The 21,710-nt window shown below is 43.0% G+C and overlaps 1 protein-coding gene across 3 annotated transcripts; it reads right to left on the reverse strand.

The window, feature by feature from the left end:
* Positions 1 to 5,308: 5,308 nt before the first annotated feature.
* On the reverse strand, positions 5,309 to 16,332 carry SPP1 (secreted phosphoprotein 1). 3 transcript variants are annotated; one of them, XM_061584733.1, is made up of 7 exons: positions 16,213 to 16,332; positions 14,055 to 14,136; positions 13,912 to 13,956; positions 13,161 to 13,289; positions 10,705 to 10,749; positions 8,937 to 9,191; positions 5,309 to 6,424 (listed from the first exon to the last, which is right to left on the reverse strand). In XM_061584733.1, exons 2-7 carry the CDS (start codon positions 14,106 to 14,108, stop codon positions 5,912 to 5,914), a joined length of 1,041 nt encoding a protein of 346 aa, XP_061440717.1. In that variant the 5' UTR covers positions 14,109 to 14,136; positions 16,213 to 16,332; the 3' UTR covers positions 5,309 to 5,911. The 3 variants fall into 3 exon arrangements, with proteins under 3 accessions (XP_061440717.1, XP_061440719.1, XP_061440718.1); XM_061584735.1 differs by lacking the exon at positions 16,213 to 16,332 and adding an exon at positions 15,433 to 15,453; XM_061584734.1 differs by lacking the exon at positions 16,213 to 16,332 and adding an exon at positions 15,298 to 15,377.
* Positions 16,333 to 21,710: the final 5,378 nt, after the last annotated feature.

Raw genomic sequence — 21,710 nt, forward strand, 5'->3', positions numbered from 1 at the left:
TTGTATACCGCCCCATAGCCAAAGCTCTCTGGGCGGTTTACAATAACTAAAAACAAATACAATTTAAAATACACCTTTTAAAAACAATTTAAAACACAATTTAAAAATTTAAAACAATATAGAACACATGCTAAAATGTCTGGGAGAAGAGGAAAGTCTTGACCTGGTGCCGAAAAGATAACAGTGTTGGCGCCAGGCGCACCTCGTCATAAAAATCATTCCATTAGTCAAAACTGCATACAAAAATGTGTTTAGTAGGAGAAATTTGCGCTAAAATACTGTTGAATTTTAATAAGGATAAAAAAAACAAATTCACAATTACTACAGAAATGTGGAGAAATGAATTTAAGATTGGAAAAATCCTTTTTTTACCAGGATAAGTATAAGCAGGAAGAGAAAGTGGCATGGGAGCGGTGGAGTCCCCAGAGGGCGTCTTCTTGACCAAGGCTTTCTGAAACCTGGCAGCGCCACTGCTGAGGCTAAAAGGTAGGCCTCTCCATAGAAATTAAGAAACAGCATGTTTTCTGATTTATACTCGAGTAGAACTTTCTTTGTATCCTGACTATTGGTTCCTCCATTGGTTTCAAGTGCAGCTGTTGTGTCCCACATGCAGGAGCTGGTATGTGTATGTGTGAGGAAGGGAGTTAGTGAGGGGCAGGGCAAGAGATTCCCTACCTAGATGCACAGAAGGGCATTTAAGTGTTCTGTTCTTGCCTGTAGGATTGGGTTGGGGGTTCATTTACAGTGGGTAAATGAAGGGTGAATTTGGGGAAAGGCCATAGCTCAGTGGTAGAGCATCTGACTTGCATGCAGAAGGTCTCTGGTTCAATTCCTTGCATCTCCAGGTAGAACTAGGAGTGTTCCCGTCTGAAATCCTGAACAGCCACTGCCAGGTCAGTCTGAGTCAGTTTGACTCAGTATAAGGCAAACACAGGAAGCCACATTATACTGAGCTAGACCATTGGTCCATCTAGCTCAGCGCTATCTACACCGACTGGCAGTGGCTCTCCAGCGTTTCAGGCAAGGAATTTCTCCCAGCCATAACTGGAGATGTCAGGGATTGAACCTGGGACCTAGGAGGGTCACATGCAGAATTCTTCCTTTAGCAACAGATCTGGAGGAACACTGAAGAGAGACTTAAGCTACATTCAGACATGGGGCTTATTGTGTTATTAAAAATAGTATCACTTCTGTCTCAATTTCTAAAATTCCTTTCACACTGCAGGAGCTATTGCATTAAAGAACCTTGGCTTTTTTGGCTGATATACTGGCATTTTACGCCAGTGTCTTTCACACTGCTACAATGAACAGTTCCTTGCTTTTGTCCCTCGCCTGTTGTACAAATGTGCCCTGTGGTTCCCCCATCATTCACTACTTGAGTTAACATCTGGACACAGGGGGGTATGTGGGAAAAGGAGGACGAGAATGCTTCTACCTGTGCCTACACCGGAATGCTGATACAATTTTCATCCAGCAAAAAAAAAAATTGATGCGTGCCTAAAGGGCAGGAACACATTGCATGCTGGGATGCCTGTCACATGAGTGGCTGCAGCTAGCATAAATCTCCTGCGATCTTCTGGGTTCCCAGGCTTGCAAACAGATTATTTCTGGTATTACATCACGAAAATTAGCACCAAACTTCCACTATATTCTACTAGTTTTCTGGAACTAGCTTTTATGTTGCGTGAAAGGTCAAATACAATGCACAAATTACCAGGTAGGAGATTGTTGGAATAACGGGAAAAAGTGCAGTGTGAAAGCATCCCCACTTATAGCTTCATAGGCTTGTAGGCTACCTAGTCCATTACCCTCCTCGATGCATTAAATCCAGAGCTACAGCACACTCAACAGATGGCTGCCCAGTCTCTGCTTGAAGACCTCCAGGGAGAGACAACCCTCCTCTGTCTCTCTAGGTTGCATTGGTAAACCATTCTTACCATCAAAGCATTTCTCTTAAGAGTAGGCAGGTTTTGTAACCTCATGCAAACTTATGCAAGGCAGGAGACATCTTCTTAGAATTTCAATGGTTTGGGGCTTAAGTACCTGATGAAGCACCACTCCCTATAACAGCCTGCCCTTGCTTCAGATCAGCAGAGAGGGCTCTTGTTCACATTCCACTGATAGGGGAGGCTGATATGGTAGTGATGCAGATTTAGGAATGGGGAAATCTTTCACTTTAGGTTTCTCTCAGTTTCCCATTTTTCCAATTAGTTCCTCACGTTTTTGCATCAGTTTGCAATTTTTTTAAAAAAAGTCCTCATGAAAATTCATCAGCATTGTAGCGTGAATTTCTCCAAATCTACACATTTTTGCATGCAATTTTGTCTAATATAATGCATTTTTGCATGTTATTTGCATGAATGTATGATTTTTAAGTACGCTTTAGTATATGCATTTTTTGTAAATATTTCTTGGCTGGAGAACTGCATTGCACATTTCAAAGAAGTGCAACTTTCAAAAGATAATTGTGTTTCAGTTCACATATTGTTGCATAAAGTGCAAATTAGGTAGGTTAACTTTTAAATATGAACTGAATCAAATTCCCTCTCCCCATCCCCTCATAGGATAGAGCCTTCTCTGTGGCAACACCCCATTTTTATTGACTGCCTTCCCCCTACATGTACATTAGGTGCCAACAATGTTGTCATTTCAGCATCAAGCAAAGGCTGAGGCTTTTTACTGAGGCTTTTTAGGTTTTTCATTTGTTTTAGCCTTCTCTCTTCAGTTGTTTTTAGTAGCCTTTGTCAGCATTTAATTATTTGTTTTCTCTCCTTTTCAATTATTTTAAAAGTAATTAATTTTGTTATACCCCACCCTGATATTGGTATCATTGCAGGGTGAGCTATAAATCTTTTAAGTAAATAAAATAATCAAAGAAATTAATAAAAAAACATTCTACATCTGCCGTAGGGACTACTGAACAAAATGGCATCTCTCTGCCACGGCCCCCAGCACTCATAAGAACATAAGAAGAGCCTGCTGGATCAGGCCAGTGGCCCATCTAGTCCAGCATCCTGTTCTCACAGTGGCCAACCAGGTGCCTGGGGGAAGCCCGCAAGCAGGACCCAAGTGCAAGAACACTCTCCCCTCCTGAGGCTTCCGGCAACTGGTTTTCAGAAGCATGCTGCCTCTGACTAGGGTGGCAGAGCACAGCCATCATGGCTAGTAGCCATTGATAGCCCTGTCCTCCATGAATTTGTCTAATCTTTTAAAACCATCCAAGCTGGTGGCCATTACTGCATCTTGTGGGAGCAAATTCCATAGTTTAACTATGCGCTGAGTAAAGAAGTACTTCCTTTTGTCTGTCCTGAATCTTCCAACATTCAGCTTCTTTGAATGCCCACGAGTTCTAGTATTATGAGAGAGGGAGAAGAACTTTTCTCTATCCACTTTCTCAATGCCATGCATAATTTTATACACTTCTATCATGTCTCCTCTGACCCGCCTTTTCTCTAAACTAAAAAGCCCCAAATGCTGCAACCTTTCCTCGTAAGGGAGTCACTCCATCCCCTTGATCATTCTGGTTGCCCTCTTCTGAACCTTTTCCAACTCTATAATATCCTTTCTGAGATGAGGCGACCAGAACTGTACACAGTATTCCAAATGCGGTCGCACCATAGATTTATACAACGGCATTATGATATCGGCTGTTTTATTTTCAATACCTTTCCTAATTATCGCTAGCATGGAATTTGCCTTTTTCACAGCTGCCGCACACTGGGTCGACATTTTAATCGTGCTGTCCACCACAACCCCGAGGTCTCTCTCCTGGTCGGTCACCGCCAGTTCAGACCCCATGAGCGTATATGTGAAATTAAGATTGTTTGCTCCAATATGCATAATTTTACACTTGTTTATATTGAATTGCATTTGCCATTTTTCCGCCCATTCACTCAGTTTGGAGAGGTCTTTTTGGAGCTCTTCGCAATCCCTTTTTGTTTTAACAACCCTGAACAATTTAGTGTCGTCAGCAAACTTGGCCACTTCACTGCTCACTCCTAATTCTAGGTCATTAATGAACAAGTTGAAAAGTACAGGTCCCAATACCGATCCTTGAGGGACTCCACTTTCTACAGCCCTCCATTGGGAGAACTGTCCGTTTATTCCTACTCTCTGCTTTCTGCTTCTTAACCAATTCCTTATCCACAAGAGGACCTCTCCTCTTATTCCATGACTGCTAAGCTTCCTCAGAAGCCTTTGGTGAGGTACCTTGTCAAACGCTTTTTGAAAGTCTAAGTACACTATGTCCACTGGATCACCTCTATCTATATGCTTGTTGACACTCTCAAAGAATTCTAATAGGTTACTGAGACAGGACTTTCCCTTGCAGAAGCCATGCTGGCTCTGCTTCAGCAAGGCTTGTTCTTCTATGTGCTTAGTTAATCTAGCTTTAATAATACTTTCTACCAGTTTTCCACTCCTTAAGCAAACATTTGTTATTCATCTAATAATTGTAGAAGAAACACCGTTTTAATCCACAAGAGGGTGCACAATGCAGCTAGGACATGTGTAGGGCTTCCCTTAAAGCTGGTCCAGAAATTTCGGCTAATGCAGAATGCAGCAGCAAGGCTGTTGAAGGTTCTACTCGATCAGACCACAACACCTGTGCTGAAAGAGCTGCCCTGGTTGCTGATATGCTATCAGATCAAGGTCTTGCCATTGCCATGTAAAGCCCTGAACAACTTGGGACCAGATTACCTTCAGAAATGCCTTGCCTTGTATACTCCTACCCAGATAATTCAATTATTGGAAGAGACACCCCTAGTAGTATAGTACAAGCAGCTCCTGTCCACTAAGACCAGGGCCTTTAGTGTAGCAGCACCTGCCCTTTGGAATGCACTACAAATGAACATCAGGCAGGCACCTGCAGTGCATTCCAAAGAGCAGGTGCTGCTTAATCTGAGGGGTGATTGAGCTATGTTATTGTATTAATCTGATCTACTGATTTGTATTGTATTTTGTACTTGTTTTATAAATGTAATGTTGTTGATGTTAAGCTGCTCACTAATGTGATTTTTCTTCTTAATGTTGGCGGTAGAGAATTTTTTTGCAAATAATTAAAAGAAATGCACTTGTGGTCTGGTAGGAAAACCACCCTGGTCTCTTAGCATGTAGCTCAGTGGAAGAGCATCTGCTTTGCATGCAGAAGGTCCTAAGTTCAACCCCTGGCATTTCCAAGTAGGACTGGGAGAGGCCCCTGCCTGAAATTGTGGAGAGCTGCCCCCAATCAGACAATAAAAGGACTAATGGTGTGATTCGGTAGAAGGCAATTTCCTATCTTCCTGATAAGAACCAAGTGCCAGATATATTAGGTTTTGTCTTTTTATTTAACTCACAATTGTCAACAAAATATACATTGCAGCATTAAACCCTTTAGAAGTACAGTATCATAAGACGTAACATTCACTCAGAGTAAAGCTAGTTTTTTCCCCTAGCATCTCTCTCTCTCTCCCTCCTTCATGGCAAATCACTGTGAGACAGAGGAAGAAAATATGCAGCAAGAAGGGCTTACAGTTTTCTAATGGACAGGACTGCTCGTACTGTACACTTAAGACTGAAATCCTAACCATGTTTACTGAGAAGTAAGCACTGACTTAAATCAGTGGAGCTTACTTCCCAGTAAACATGGACTGGATCAGGCTGTGCATTTTCCTGGCTAACAAAACTGCTGCCTATAACTGCTGTAATTGCTGGAATCAGACTTGTGATATGTGTAGAGCAACAATTCAAGTAAAAATTGCATTGCCCTTCTCTCTCCTCTTTCTCTCTCTCCTCACTCACTCAACAAAACAGAAATAAAAACACAAAAGCCACCTGTTATGAATTTGGGCTCCAATTTGGGCTGCACTCGTTCAAGCAAAAAATTTGCAGAGTGCTCTCAGAGAAGAACAGAGACTGCCTCTTTATCCATTCACAGCGTGACTTCATTGTCCTCAACACTGTGGTGATCCTCAACACTGTGGTGATCCTCAACACTGGGGTGATCCTCAACACTGGGGTGATCCTCAACACTGGGGTGGTGGTCCTCAGCACTGTGATGATCTTCAGCACTGTGGTGATTCTCAGCGCTTTCAAATGTTTGGTTGCTGACACTGTCAGCATCATGGTCATGGTCTACCTCCCGGATCATGTGGGCCTTCTGGTGCTCTCTGCTCTCGTGGCTTTCCATGGAGATGGAAACCTTGCTATTGTCATGGTCACTGTCATCATGGTGTTCCTCGGCACTCTCCTGATGACTGTCCTTCTCCATGCTTTTATCGTGGGATGCGCTGTGGACCTCATTGCTATCTCTCAGGTCACTTGTGTCATCTGTTTCAACACTTGTGTCCTGACTTTCAAAAGAATGTGCCTTGGAGGAATGGGATTCGTTGCTCTCCACATCTGGGGTGCTGTCAACGTCATCCGAAACATCATGAGAATCAAACTGTAACATTAACAAAAGGAAGACAATAAATGGCCATCCCAGAACCAGAATCTACAGCATTGAATCCTGTATGGGTTGTATTCAACTAATGTTTACTCAGAGTAAACCCACTGAAATTAATGAAGTTAGTCATGTCTATTAATTTCAATGGGTCTAGTCTGAAGAGAACTAACACTGGACACATCCATATGTCTATTTGGAAATAAACCCCACTGAGTTCACTGGGGCTTATTCCCAGGTGTGTGTGTATAGGATTGTAGTCTTAAACTGATTTAACAGTCATAGTCTTTCCCCATGGATGGGCAGAGCAGCCTAATTTCATGCTGTTTCAGGCTATGCACACACCATACATTTAAAGCCCTCCCAAGGAATCCTGGGTACTGTAGTTTGTTAAGGGTGCTGGCAATTATCTCTCTGTTAGGGGTAAACTACTATTCCCAGGATTCTTTGGGGAAAGTCATATGCTTTAAATGCATGGTGTGTACACAACATTAATTTCACCAACACTCAATTATGTTCTGTCCCATTTTGTATGAATTTTTGAAAGAACACACACAAAACCCCCACATTTAAATTGTATGCATTTTGTACACACTTTTTACATAAAATGCACACTTTTATATGTGCTTTTCAGCACATTCATCTGCAAAATATTCATTTTGTGCATACTTTTTAATATAAATACATATTGTATGCACACCTTTTGTGCACTGAAACTGTATCACAAAATCCACTGTGAAAAGCAGACCAAATCAATTTCTCCCCATCGCTGGGCAGGGCACGGCTATGGATGTGTAACATAGCATTCCAAGCAGTTCTGTTCAGTTTGTTACTTCTACTCCAGTTGTTTACAAAGGGTACCCAGGGTGGCTTATAAACGGACTATGTTACAAAATAAAAACAGAGCTAAAATAATAAATAGTTACAATAAATAATTCAAAAAATACAAAACTACCTTCAACAAATAACAGTTCCTAAGTTTCTGATAGTTAAAGTGGTATAGAAGAGGAGAGAAGAGCTTATGTCTGCTAGGGATGGGTGGGTCAGAAAAGTTTCCTAGTGAACCTGTGTTTTATTTATATTCAAACTCTGTCTTGGGGATTCTGAGGGAATTTTTCTCTCTTCTGGAGTTTGAAAACAAACACAAACTGTTCTTGTTAACTAATTTGTAAGCCAGGTATCCCAGAGATTTTGTAGGTCTTTCCAGGACTTTTGCAATGTCTGCCCATCAGTGGGTTTTGTTTTTGTTTTAAAGGCATGGAATTTCCTAAAAGAGCATTGCTGTTTTTCCTTCCAAGCCCTCTTTGCAACATCCCCATTCCTGTTTCTACTGGTATCTTCATAGCAACCACAAGCGATGCTTTTCAAACATGTTAATGTTTTGAAAATCTGGTTCACAGAAGCTGCTGTGAGACAAATGGGCTTTTCAAGTGGAGGGAAGACAGTGAGGGAAGACGAATGGAAGAATGAATTGCTTGGGATTCTAAAAACAGAACAACCACCAGACATGGGAAGCTGCTTTATAGCAAGTCAGATCATTGGTCCATCTAGCTCAGTATTGACTACACTGACCGGCAGCGGCTCTCCAGGGTTTCAGGCAGGGAGTATCTCCCAGCTCTGCCTGGAGATGCTGGGGATTGAACCAGGGATCTTCTGCACACAAGGCAGATGCTCTACCACTGAGGTATGGCCCTTCCCCAGATGTACTAGACCAGTGCTGCCAAGGGAAATTAAATCATGCCAGTCATAGAGTAAGAATTCCTCAGGCAAAAATCCAATGTGTGTGTGTGAACCGTGACCATGGCAGATGGCATTTATAAATAGGTCACTTGTGTCACTCTTTTTTACTTTCCACTTACGATTTTTTTGAACTACTTTTTGAGCATTCTAAGATCTGCCCACGCGTAGGTGTGGCTGGGAAGAGCAAGCAAACAAGTGTATTTTTCCCGTCAACTCTTTTATTTTTATTTATTTAATTTAAAAGTATTTCTAAACTGCTTTATATTTTTTTGTAAAAAAAATCTAACCAGTGTAGTGCCTGCTAAAGACATTCCTCTTTCAACAAGTCTTCTAAAATCTTTAACCGAGTTAGTATCTGTCTTGGATTTCAATTGTTTTTATGGATGTGCTGTTATTATGAACTGTTTTTATGGTTATAATTTTTTTTTTAATTGCTTTTATATCTGCAATCGTTCTAACTGTTTTTATATATGTTATTATATTGTAAGTCATTTTGCGATGCCTCATGGGAAGCAATTAATAAATGAAATTATTATTAATAATAACAATTAAATTGCAGTATTTTAAATGTCACATTTTATTCCACTTCATTCTATTCCATTTAATGTTCCATTTTTAATTTAATTTAAATTTCTCTCTCTACCCCCCTCCCACCCGTTATGTGCAAGGCAATACCCTTTATTGATTGTAACTCCCTGTATTAACCTTTGGTCTATTGACTGCAGTAAAATGCATATATGAATGAATGAATGTAACAAGTGAGTGACATTACCTTGCCAGATCTTTTGTGTGCCTTTTTGGATTTCTCAAAAAGGACCAGGTCAACTTTCGCCTTTATTCCGTAAGGTACGTCTCCTCTGCCGGTAAAGGGGTCAGGAGTAACAGGCAGGGTAAAAGGAGCCTCAGTGGGGAAATATGTGACAGAGTCTTCATGTGACTCGTCTGATTCATCAGAATCATCATGGTCATCATCGTCATCCACATCACTGTGATTGTCGTCATCGCTGCTGGAAGGTACCAAGAGGGTCTGCAAGAGGAAAGAAGCAATCCAGTGCTCAGGTGTAACATTTGAAACATGTTTTTGAGACTGGGTGTGTCCAATGACTGGACCACCCAAACAGGGAAACTCATATTGGGTACAGATGAGAATATCCTGTTATGAGTGCCAAAACTCATGGCCAGAAGTAAAAGGACACAATGCCTCTGAGCGCTTGTGGAGTTCCTTTTGTTCGTTGCTGGGTAACAGATCTGTCCAGGATTTGTTTTCCCTGTCAGGGTTCAGTCTTGGCTCCATAAACTAAATTCAAAGGAAGCTTCTTAATGTCATAGTTTGGTGGGATTTTGTATGCTAGAGGTCAGGAGCTGAAGTCCCCTGGCATCTGCAGTGTTAAGACTTGGCAGCAGCCTTCTTGGGGAGCTGGGATTGGGAAATAGGATCCCCAAACTCTCTTTTCAGGGAACACAAATTACCTGCCGGGAGTAATACTCTGCAGTGCAACGGTCTGTTTTCAAAAAGTATTACCACCATATAAAGATGCTTTCTGTGGGTTTTTTTAAAAAATAGACCTCCTCTATCATTTAGTTAAAGATCCTCCGTGGCGCAGAGGGTAAGCAGCGGTAATGCAGCCAAAGCTCTGCTCACGGCTGGAGTTTGATTCCAACGGAAGGAGGAAGTCGAATCTCCTGTAAAAGGGGTCGAGGTCCACTCAGCCTTCCATGCATCCGTGGTCGGTAAAATGAGTACCCGGCATATGCTGGGGGGTAAAGAAAGGCCGGGGACAGAACTGGCAATCCCACCCCATATATATGGTCTGCCTAGTAAACGTCGCAAGACGTCACCTAAGAGTCAGAAACGACTTGCACTAAAGTGCGGGGACACCTTTACCTTTTTATCATTTAGTTACAAGTAAGTAAAACTAATTTTTATGCTAAATAATGGGGGGGGGAGATAAAACAAAAAGCATCATCTAACTTGTATGCCAGAGAGAAACCTGTTTTACAGCCTATCCCAAACCATTTAGCTGAAAAGTTCCCTCGATCACAATGTAAGGTAAGGACAAAACTCCACATTTCTTTGGAAGTGTATCCCCAAATCTATATTTGCTGAGATAATCTGGGTACAGGAGGCCATCTGGATAGGACAATTGGTGGGTGTTGTTTTAGCTCTTCCTGTGCCCACTGATTTCTCTCCTGCAAACAGAGAACCCAGTCTCTATTTCCTAAAGTGCAGGTCTACCTAAGTGCTCACTCCTGTTGCCCCAGTATTGGGGAATATAGTGATCAGCCAGTGGATGGGAGGGCACATGAATGTAAGAATGAAACAACATTCTATAGCAGGGATGGGGAACCTGTGATCCTCCAGATGTTCTTGGACTATAGCTCCCATCATCCCTGACTATTGGCCATACGGGCTAGGGCTGATAGGAGTTGGAGTCCAACAACATCTGGAGAGCCATAGGAGATCCCTGTTGTAAGGTCTTTATAGCAGCGGTGCTAAGGCAAGTGTTCAGTACTTTGCACAACTCTTGATGAAAACTTACCTGCTGCTCAGTGATCTCATCGCTTTCTTCTGAAGACAGAGAGGTCTGAAAATGAAATAGTAATTTTGTAAAGGCTTGCTTTTTGCCCCACACGTCATGATCACACTGAATTAAAAAAAAAGATGCATCTAAAATTTTAATTTCAGAAAATATCCTTAAAACCAGAAAATGTCAAATGAAATTGACCAGAAGTACATTCAGGACAGACAAAAGGGAGTACTTCTCTGCACACGGCATGATTAACTTATGGAATTTGCTGCTACCCAATGCAGTGATGGCCACTGGCTTAGAGCTTTAAGAGAGGATTAGACAAATGCATGAAGGGTAGGCCTATAAATAGCCATTGTCCATAACAGCTAAATGGAACCTCTGGATTTAAAGGTAGTGTAGCTTTGACTATCAGAGGACAAATGGAGAGGGAGGACTACTGCCTTTAAAGCCTGCCTTGGGGCTTCCCCGAACCATCTGGTTAGCTGCTGTCAGGGCTTCCCAAAACCATCTGGTTGGCTGCTGTTGAGAGCAGGATGCTGGCCTAGATGGTCTGACGCAGCAAGGATTTTCTTACTGCTTCCAGTTCTGGTCAAGGGATTGATAGGAATTTGAGTAGATATTAATTTAGAAAAGGGTATTTTAGGGAATGAGTAACAAGGGTGGGGAAGTAACTCCTAGTTGATTTTTTTTAAAAAAAATCAATAAAATAGATAAAAACACAAAATGAATAGAAAAGTGGCAAAAAATTAAAGGTCAGCATTAGGTCTAGGCAACTAAATAGAGCCTGAGCCCAGCCAAAAGTTAGACTAACTCCCAGTGGGATTTCCAGCTTCATTCTGTCACTCTTTACTTGGAAGTAAGTCTGACTGAGTTCAGTGGAACTTTTTATTGTATTTATGATTACATTTATCCCCTGCCCCAGCGGCATCACTAGCGGGAGTGCGGGGGGGTGCGGACCTCCGGTGCGCACCCTCCCAGGGGCATGGACGAGGTGGCTGGGCTTGCGTGTGCGCACGTGTGCATGCACACTTGAGGCCAGCCACCCCGTCCATGCCCCTGGGAGGGCACGTGCTGGAGGGGCACCCAGCCAGAGAAGGCCTGGGAACGCCGGCGTGCCTCCCTCGCCCCGCCAACACTGCTCCCGGTCTCGCCCACCTGTCCGCCTCCGAGGAGGAGTTGGAGCAGCCTTGCCGGGCAACGGCGCGGGGCGGCTCTGGGTGTCACCCCCCTCATGGTGACACCCAGGTGCAGGCCGCACCCTCCGTACCCTGGTAGTGATGCCCCTGCCCTGCCGTTCCTCCTAACGGAGCCCCAGCTGGCAAACAAACAATAAAACAATAAAGAAAATATTTAAAACATTTTAAAAACAATTCCAATGCCAATACGGACTAGGAAAGATCTCAACTTAAAAAGGCTTGTTGCAAGGGGAAGGTCTTTGTTAGGCACTGAAAAGGCAAGCAGAGATGACAACAGAAACATCTGGTAAGTATGCATGGAATTGCAGGTGGATCAGGAAATGCATCTAATAGAAAAGTGGCAACTTAAGAAAAAGTCTTGTAGAAAATTATTTCTGCTCAAATCTGCTTCGATCAAGAATTTGAACAGATTAATTGAACGGTTGCTTTTTTATATGAATACAAGAGTACTGGCAGCTGAGCCAATCCCATTTTCCCTCACTGACATTTCTGTATACTGTTATAAGACTGGGAGTTGATCTGGATGATGTCTTTGGATCCCCTCCAAGTCTGTAATTCTGTATCTGTAAGGTTGGGATCTGTAGTGGAAGGAACCTGTTGAACTACTTTGTTTGTTAAGTTAATTGTTCTAGCTGGACCTGTAAAGTATTCCATTTACATGTCTAAAGACTTGGTCAAGAACAGATGTTTTGCCATAGGAACAACTGGTTGGTGATGCTCTTTCAGGAGGGGGTAGGTCTTTTCCCCTCACCTGGCTGGAGACCACCACTTCCTAGGGCCAGGGGGTAGCCTTTGTGTTTTTAGTCTACTATGGAGTTGGAAGAAACAGAGGATGGATTGCTCTCTGTGCTGAAACCAGCACTATGGCTTGGGGGACTCCCCTAGAAACCTAATGGGGAAGCAAAATCTGTTGGAGTATTAATGGTGTGAGCCCTTCCATCTTATGCTCAGGCTGTATATATGTGTAAATAAAACCATATATCCTAAAGACACCACAGTCTCCAGTGACCTTCATTCTAAGGAAACCAAACTGTAGGTAAGAGCCGGAACCCTTGGAGTCATTCATTGCTCGGAGTTTAGATTGTGTACAGCAATACTATAGGGTGTATCCAATGTAAGTCATACTCAGAACAGGCCCACTGAAATTAGTGAACATGCCTAACTTTAGGTGCATTAATTTCAGTGTGTCTCCTCTGAGTAGAACCTAGTTGGATATAACCCTATATCATTTCTCTAGAGATAGTTCAATAAAGAGGAAAGGCTTCATACCAGCTGAGAGGACACCTGATATTCTTGGGACTCATGGCTGTTCACATGCTCATTGCTATGCTCCTGGCTGTGCGAATGGTGATGGTGATGGTGATGGCCATGAGCATGATGATGATGATCCTTGGAATCCTTTAACAATACAAGAACCAATGTTGTCATTCAACATGGACATCATCACAGAGCTTGGCTAACACAGAAGAGAGAGATCGGGCCTGGCAATTGGATACCCACAATAGAATTGTGGGAAAGAGCTGGCATTCAGTTCCCATCCTACTGCAGAAGTGAAAAAGGCAAACTTGATGTTAGGGATGAGTAGGAAGGAATGAAAATAAACCAGCAAGTGTCATTTTGCCATCAATACTGGCCACTTTAGGGCCATATGCAGTTCTGGTTACCTCATCTTCAGAGGATGTTAAGATGCAGAAAAGGCAACCAAAGTGGCTAACAGTGCAATCCTAAGCATGTATACTCAGAAGTAAATCTCACTGTGTTCAATGGGGCTTACTTCCCAACCAATAAGCAAGCATAGCACTGCAGCTGAGGGATGGGAAGGTACTCCATTTTAAAGGAGGCCGTTATTTTTGCTGGTCCTGGAAGGGGGCAAATTGTTTCATGAAAAGTGTGTGTGTGTCTCATTTTGGCTTGGCCTTAGATAAAGGGTGTGCAGAAATCAGAATCACAAAACTCATCCTGAATTGTGATATAATAAATACAATAGTAAAAAGTATAGACTGCAAGAAAAATAACTTACATGTTTTCCTTCCGAACTCCTTGAGTTATCATGATGTTTGCCAACCTTTGAAAAGAAATGGGAAGTAGAGAGTCAGTATTGATTCACTGTCGCTGTATTACGTGCTGCTCTTGGTTTATTTGTTGTATTCATATTGGACTTACTGGAAGGGCAAAAGCGACGGTGAAAAGACACATGCACAGCACAGCAATCTTCATTGTGATGGATTTGCAGTTGATAGGATTGCTGGTCAAAAACAAAAGAAACACTTCACTTTTAGGACCAGTTTAAATGTACAGAAATAGTGCATAATATAAGCCTCACAGTATTAGTGAAAATAACATACAGAAATGCCTTGTATTAGGAGAAATTGCTTGCAAATTGTGTGCGTCTGTCAAAACTGCATACAAAACATGTTTATTAGGTGAAATTTGCACAGAAAATGCTGAAGAATTTTCATGAGGATTTGAAAAAAATAGCAAATTGCTGCAGAATGTGGGGAACTGAATTTAAGATTGGAAAAATGAGAAATGGAAAGTACTGAAATTGACACATCCTTCCATCCCTAATCATCAATTAATTTATTCCAGAGTAGCCCTCAAGACAATGTGCGAGATTTAAGGATTACAGACTGTGAAGAGACAAAAACTGATGTATGTTTTTTATTTCTAAAAGCTCTATCTTATTCCAGAATATTACAATCCAATATTTATTGAATTTAGCTCCACAGAGATGAATGCAGCATTTCCATAAAATTCCACCAATGTCAGAGCGCTACAGTATTCTTGGAGGATAAACACTGAAGAGGAAAACTCTGCCTAATAAACAAAGACAATATTCCAGGGGAAGGGACAATTTCTATGGGTTTTTCCAGCTCATCAGTCAACAGATTTCTTTCTTTAATTAATGTGACTCAGCTACATATTAATATGAATAGAAATTTACACCAGATTTTTAAAATGAGAATTAGCAGGTTTTTCATTGATCCATCCTTCTTCTAAGGCATTTGAAAAGAACAAGCTAAAATTTCCACGTCAGGAAGGATCACATTGCTCAGTCTGACACTGCAGAAAAACTGATGAATCAGGGCTCAGGGAATGTCAAAAACTGATTAATCATGATGCAATGCTGGGTATTATTAGCAAGCAGGCTGATGGAAAAACTGGCACACTTCACTATGCATTGCCCTTCTGCTTACAAGGTTAAGGAGCACTTGTGCTAAGAGAGTAAATCGATAGGAAAACATTGCACCAAAATGTATTTGAGTAAAACTCTTGATGAGCAAAGCAGGGGTGGGGAGCAAATTCTCTCTCAGAGATTAAACACAAATAATGGCTTTTAGCTAGGAGCACAGTGATAATTAAATGTACATAGCATTAGAGATGATGACACAAGAAATTACAGAACCTTCTGTTTCGGATTAAAAGGGCTTAACCCGAGCCTGGACCCACCAGGCCTCTGATTTCAGAACATGTGAAGGAAAAACTGAATGTCCTTGAACATATATAGAATGACTTTCCCCTACTAACAAATAATCACAACCTGCATCTGTATATCTGCAACTAAGGAAAAGGACTGCCAATTACTATTGCCAATTATTTTTCCCTTCTAGGGCTATTTTGTTTTTTAACAGCTGCATGATAGGCTGACTATTCAGCTGCTGAATATTTTTGTGTATTATGTAGCTGTTAAAGGCATAGAAACCCTTACAGTAAAATAGTTGGCAATCCCAGTTTCCAGAGCACAGAATGTGACCTTCTGGCAAGCTTATTTATTACATTTGTAACTTGCCTTTCCTCAGAATAGCATACATCAGTGCACCACCATGTTATTCTCACAACAATCCTGTGAGGTAGGTTCAGCTAAGAATCAGTGACTGGCCCAAAGTCACAGAGTGAGCTTCATGGTTGAGTGAAGATATGAATTCTGCCCAGTCTTAATCCAACACTCTAACCTTTAACCCCACACTGGTTATCTAGGTGCAAACTCCTGAATCTCAAATATTAGACATTTAGCATTGGGAATAGTAGAAAGCAAACTGCATCTTGTGCCCAAAGCATGTGGCATTGGAGCCTGATAGTGGTACAATTGAGAAAGACAGATGTGTAAGTGCCAGTCCATTTAGCAGAACTCTCTCTCAGAAACCACTTCCTCTCTGCATCCCTAATGCTGTGCACTGAGTCTTTCTTTCCCTGCCATGATGCTCTGAAGCTGGAGGAATTTATACATTTATAGCCTCCCCCAAGTATTGCTGCATTGCTTTCAGCTTTATGGAAATATAATATGGCTGAAGGAAATAAAGGAGAAAAAAGGCACAGGTACCTTGCGTTGTATCTGGATCCGATATGTAGTCTCAGGCAGAGGTTTGGTAGTTTGTTAGGATTGCTTGGTCAGAAGGTGCGTAATCACCCTCCTCCTGTTCTATTGCTTTCCATCTGCAGACCTCTGGAATTTAAACTCTATTCCAGACATCGGCTGACCAATCCTCAGGAGGCGGAAAGGATGAGGTCATGAGGTTTCTTGTCACTGTCCTCCCACTATTCTCCTACATTTCCTTCTGAGGTTTTGTGGGTTTCAATGCAAACAAGAAACTACTCTATGGTTAAAGTATTACTTATGTACAATCGCATTAACCAGCTTTTCAGCTCAACTCCCAGCATTCAGTCTTGAGCCAGAGGGTTTTAGGGGTAAAGAACTCTTTATGGCATTTGTTGGAAGGATAAATAAGACTGCTCATAGCTAAGATTTTTTTTTCTTGCTAAAGAACAAATTCATTTTAAAACAAATCATCAGATGCTCAGGCGGGAATGGATTGCACACAGACCATAGAGAATGGTGGAATATGAAGAGTATCTTTGAAACATAAATGGTGAGGCAGCTTGTAACTGATTTGTGTGAAAACAACTTCTTATAAATCTTATATTTTGGGAGCTTGTAAAGGGGAAAAGAGAAAGAGCAATACCAGTTTTTGCAATAAGCTATTTATTTATTTATTTATTTATTTATTTATATGGTGGCCTTCCTCCCGGCAGGGTTGTACCTACTTGCACCTTACCCTACAGCATGACTGACTGCTACCACCTTGGTGCTGGTTTACATGGCCGGCTGAACCACATTCTGGAGCCCCAGTGAAAACATCTTTTCCATATCCACCAGAACTCTTATATACACTCAACTGACGCTCATTCCTCCTGTTCTTCCTCTGGGACCTGCTATCTTATGTTAGGACTAGTGAACTGCCACGTGAAAAGGCAGCATACGGTGGTCTCTTCAGTCAGGGATTCGCACTCCAGACATCTGCTTCAAGTGCAAGTCACAAGGTGCTTTTGGGTCTAATTGATTTCACTCCTAATTCCACTGGTGCTCCCACATCAATCTGACTGCACTCTTAGATAATCAGTCAGCCCCTTCTCTCTGTGCCTTCCCTATCAGAGATGAGTCACGTGGCAATGAGAGAGTGACGGTGTGAGCTTATTCATCAGTCACATCCAATTACACAATACCCACCCAAGGGAAGTTTGCCTGATTCAAACATTACCTTTTTGTTTTTTTTGAAGGCACAATGCGGAAATCTTTTTATTCATTCAGGAATTTTAAGTAGTCCTGATGTATTGTTTTGCTTTTAATCTCTGCTATTTGCTTTTATTCTGCTGGTTTTATTATATTTTTGTTATATTTTCTTTCACCTCACTTGGAATAGATTCCAGTTCACACTTTAATACAAACTTACCCAATTAACATTTCCCCAAACACTATGTGAACCAAGATGCAGTTACCTTTAAAAATGTGCATGTCTCCACATTTTGCAATGCAGTTCTCCAACTGAGAAGTGCGAACACAAATGCATATATTGGGGGGAAAGGGGCATAAAATGCATATATTAGAAAACATGACATTCAAAAATGCATTATAGTGGGGGAAATTGCTTGCAACATCGCACACACACAAAAGTGTATAAAAGCTGGTGAATTTTCATGTGGACTTTCTTTTTAAAAAATAGCAGACTGATGTGCGAACTGAACATAAGATTGGGGGGGGGGATGAGAACCTGAGGGAAACAAAAACTGACAGATTTGTCCATCCTTCTGTCTCCCAGGAGTAAACCAAAAGATGGCTGCTTGTGAGGAAGTGTTCCAGCTTGCAACACCAAACTGAAGGCTGAGGTTGTCCTTGCTAGTTTATCTCCTAGGCCTGTTGGTAGACATGGCAGGCTCAGGTACATGCAGAGCAGCACAAAACATATGAGGGGATTTGCCCCATTCTTGTCTTGGAAACAAATCTATGGGGGAATGTTCCCTTTCTTGTCTTGGATAAAAAATGCCAGTGAGGGCCAGTCCAAGATACTTTGCCACATGACATGGTGCACCTCTATCTTCAAGTCAAGGAGTAAGGTGTCAGGCTTGAACTACAGCTGGTCAAGTTATTTTGGCACCTGAGGGCAGCAGAAAATCCCACAGTCACCTCTCCCCCTTCCTGGCAATAAAATCTCTCTATACTATATTTTTGTAAGATGTTATGCCATCATGCCATCATGACGTCACATGTGAGTAGGGTTGCCAGGTCTCCGGTTTTCTGCCGGAGTCTCCAGCAAAAGTGGGCCGTCTCCGGCCTCCAGCCATATTTGGTGTGAAGAGGCTGATCTCCGGCTTTTGGACATCCCCCTCAGGCACGCATGCGTGATTGACACGCATGGCTGCTGGGTGGGAGGAGCAGCCGCGATGGGCGTTTCTGGCTGTGGTTTGCATCGCGGCCGATAGAGCAGTTTGGAATCTCGTTTGGAAGCAGAAGGCTGCTGGGTGGCAGGAGCTGGAGCAGGTTGGACTGCGGCTGATTGCAGAGAGAGAGAGAGAGAGAGAGAGAGAGAGAGGCCTGAGAGAGAGAGAGAGAGGCCTGAGAGAGAGGGGGGGGGCTGAGAGAGAGAGAGAGAGAGGCCTGAGAAAAGAGAGGCCTGAGAGAGAGAGGCCTGAGAGGCCAGAGAGAGAGGCCAGAGAGAGAGAGAGAGAGGCCTGAGAGGCCAGAGAGAGAGAGAGGCCTGAGAGAGAGAGAGGCCTGAGAGATGGGGCTCAGCAGTCTCTGGCCATCACCACACGTTGGGGGAGGAAATTCCATCACACACACACACACACTCTCACACCCTGCCCCCCCCTCTTCCTTTTCTGATTGTGGAAAGCTGGTGGTTCCATGTCTGCCACTGCTCCTTGGATTGTTGAAAACCAAATGTTTAAATAAGCAAAATGTATAGCAGGATGAGGTTGCCATGTGATTTTTCCAGCTGGGTTTGTGTGTGTATGGAACTTCAGCAGGTGAACAGGCCCGTCCCCTCATCTCTGTGACAATGAAAGTTCTACGTCTTGAATTTCTGGCTGCCACCCAAAGAAAGCTGGCAGCCCCGGGAACAGGTGGGTGCAGAGTGGGTCTTAAAATAAAGAATCTTGCAGATGGAAGGCAGGGAAAACCAGGCCAGGTTCCCCAGGAACAATGTCTGTTTCCTAATCCCTGTCCCTGATAAATCACAGTTTCCATTTTAAGCATCACTTGTGTTGGAATTGTGGAAATGCAACTCGATTTGGGTGTTTCCATGTCTGGAGGGAGACAGAGAGGAGACCTCCAGGTTGCTAGGCTGTGCCATTCCTTTGGTCATATGCTCATCTTCCTTCCTGAAAACTGATACCTCTTAGGAATGCTGACCACACCTTCCAACTCTCTCCTTCCTGCTTCTTCGCTGTCTCTTGAAGAGAAGAGATGTCTTTGCTTTGTCTCTCTCACCTGCAGCATGAGGGCAAAGGCCATGTCAGGTCCATGAACCTCCAATGCAGGTAGTTTACTAGAACTAGAATCCCTTTCCTATCTATTGTGTATTTCCTTCAATGAAGCAAGCTGTTCCTTATTTTACTAAGTCTGAATCCTCAGTTATTGCTGCAGCGTAAAAGTCTGCTACTTCACAGGGAAAGTCTCTCTCTCTCACTCACTCTCTCTCTCTCACACATACAAACACACACACACATCAGCGCTGGGTCTGCTCTTGATCCCAAACCTAACTCTGCTAACAAGTTTCTAGTCTTTTTTCAGCATTGAGTTGCCTCCACTCAAGACTCTGGAAGTTAAACCTCTCAGTGTGCGTGCAAAGCCCCCCCCGCAGCAGAGTAGGAAGCCTCTTTTTGTCTGTCAAGAGCCATTGATCACCAGCAGCCAAATCAACCTGAGGCCCCAGCTGGCTTTGTCTGTGGGTCAGTGGCCTGAGGAGATGCCTTGGGTCAGCTGCCAGCTTGCCCAATGTGCACTTTCAAAATTCTCCTCAAGCAGAGACTGCCCAGTGCTGAACACCCTCCCGCCTGAGAAGAGCCTGTGGAGCAGGTGATATTGGGGGACCTGCAGGCCAGAGCCCATCCCCCCCTTTTAAATCAAGGGAAGATGGCCGTAACTCAGTGGTAGAGAACATGGACAGTAGCTGCCAGTCGCTGTAGACAGTGCTGATGCTGAACCAGATGGACCAATGGCCTAACTCAGTATAAAGCAGCTCCCTGTTTAAATCACCCTTCATTCAGAACCATAAGGACTAGAATCTTACTTTATTTTTAGGGAAACTGTTGCACATGCAGAAGGGCCCAGGTTCAGTCCTCAGCGGCATCTCCAGGTAGGGCTGAGAGACACCCCTGCCTGAAGCCCTGAGAGCCGCTGCCAGTGCAGACAGCACTGGGCTAGAGAGCACCCATGGGTCTGCATCCAACATTCCTGGGTAAATGAAGCGGATCCTCGCATCTGGTCCAATCCTGCCTCAGGCCAGGGCTCGGAGTCTTAGTTTGCCTTGGCCACCCCGCTTCATCCGCCCGTGCTGGGAGCTGCACAGCAGGAGTTGGGCCCATCTGTTCTCCTGGTACCTTTCAGTAGTTTTCAGGTTCCCTTAAGGACATAAGAACATCTAGTTCCTCACCCCAACCGTAATAGGAAGCCTGCAAGCAGGACCCTTCAGGGAGGAAGGGCGGGATATCAGTTTAATAGATAAATAAATAAGCGCAACTGGCCTTCAGAGGCATATTGCCTCCAAATGTTAATGCAGCTTCAAATAGCATTTGCCTTTTTTGCAGCCACATCACACTGTTGGCTCATATTCAGTTTGTGATCAACAACAATCCCAAGATCCTTCTTGCATGTAGTATTGCTGAGCCAAGTATCCCCCATCTTAATAACTGCATTTGGTTTCTTTTTCCTAGGTGTAGAACTTTACACTTATCCCTGTTAAATTTCATTCTGCTGTTTTTAGCCCAATGCTCCAGCCTATTAAGATCCCTTTGAATTTTGTTTCTGTCTTCCAGGGAATTAGGTATTCCTCCAAATTTTGCATCATCTACAAGTTTGATAAGCATTCCCTGCCCCTCCTCATCCAAGTCATTAATAAAAATGTTGAAGAGCACTGGGTCCAAGACCAAGCCCTATAGTAGCCCGCTAGTTACCCCCCCCGGTTGAGAAGAAACCATTGATTAGCACTCTGAATATGATTGTGTAGCCAACTGTGGATCCACCCAATAGCTGTTCCATCCAGTCCACATTCAGCTAGCTTGCTAATCAGAATATCATGTGGCATTTTGTCAAATATATTGTGTCCACAGCATTCCCACAGTCTATCAGGGAGGTTTGTTGTTGTTGTTATGTGCCTTCAAGTCGATTATAACTTATAGCGACCCTATGAATCAGTGACCTCCAAGAGCATCTGTCATGAACCACCCTGTTCACATCTTGTAAGTTCAGGTGTGTGGCTTCCTGTATGGAATCAATCCATCTCTTGTTTGGCCTTCCTCTTTTTCTATTCCCTTCTGTTTTTC

Source organism: Rhineura floridana, chromosome 9 (assembly GCF_030035675.1).
Source record: "Rhineura floridana isolate rRhiFlo1 chromosome 9, rRhiFlo1.hap2, whole genome shotgun sequence".
NCBI lineage: Eukaryota > Metazoa > Chordata > Lepidosauria > Squamata > Rhineuridae > Rhineura > Rhineura floridana.

Bases quoted from the DNA above. Each gene is read 5' to 3' on its own strand.
- SPP1 (XM_061584733.1), bottom strand. From the start codon at position 14,108: ATGAAGATTGCTGTGCTGTGCATGTGTCTTTTCACCGTCGCTTTTGCC. The intron at 13,957-14,054 runs GTAAGTCCAATA...TTCTTTTCAAAG, and splicing joins CCGTCGCTTTTGCCCTTCCA to GTTGGCAAACATCATGATAA. The intron at 9,192-10,704 runs GTAAGTTTTCAT...TTCCTCTTGCAG, and splicing joins ATGAGATCACTGAGCAGCAG to ACCCTCTTGGTACCTTCCAG.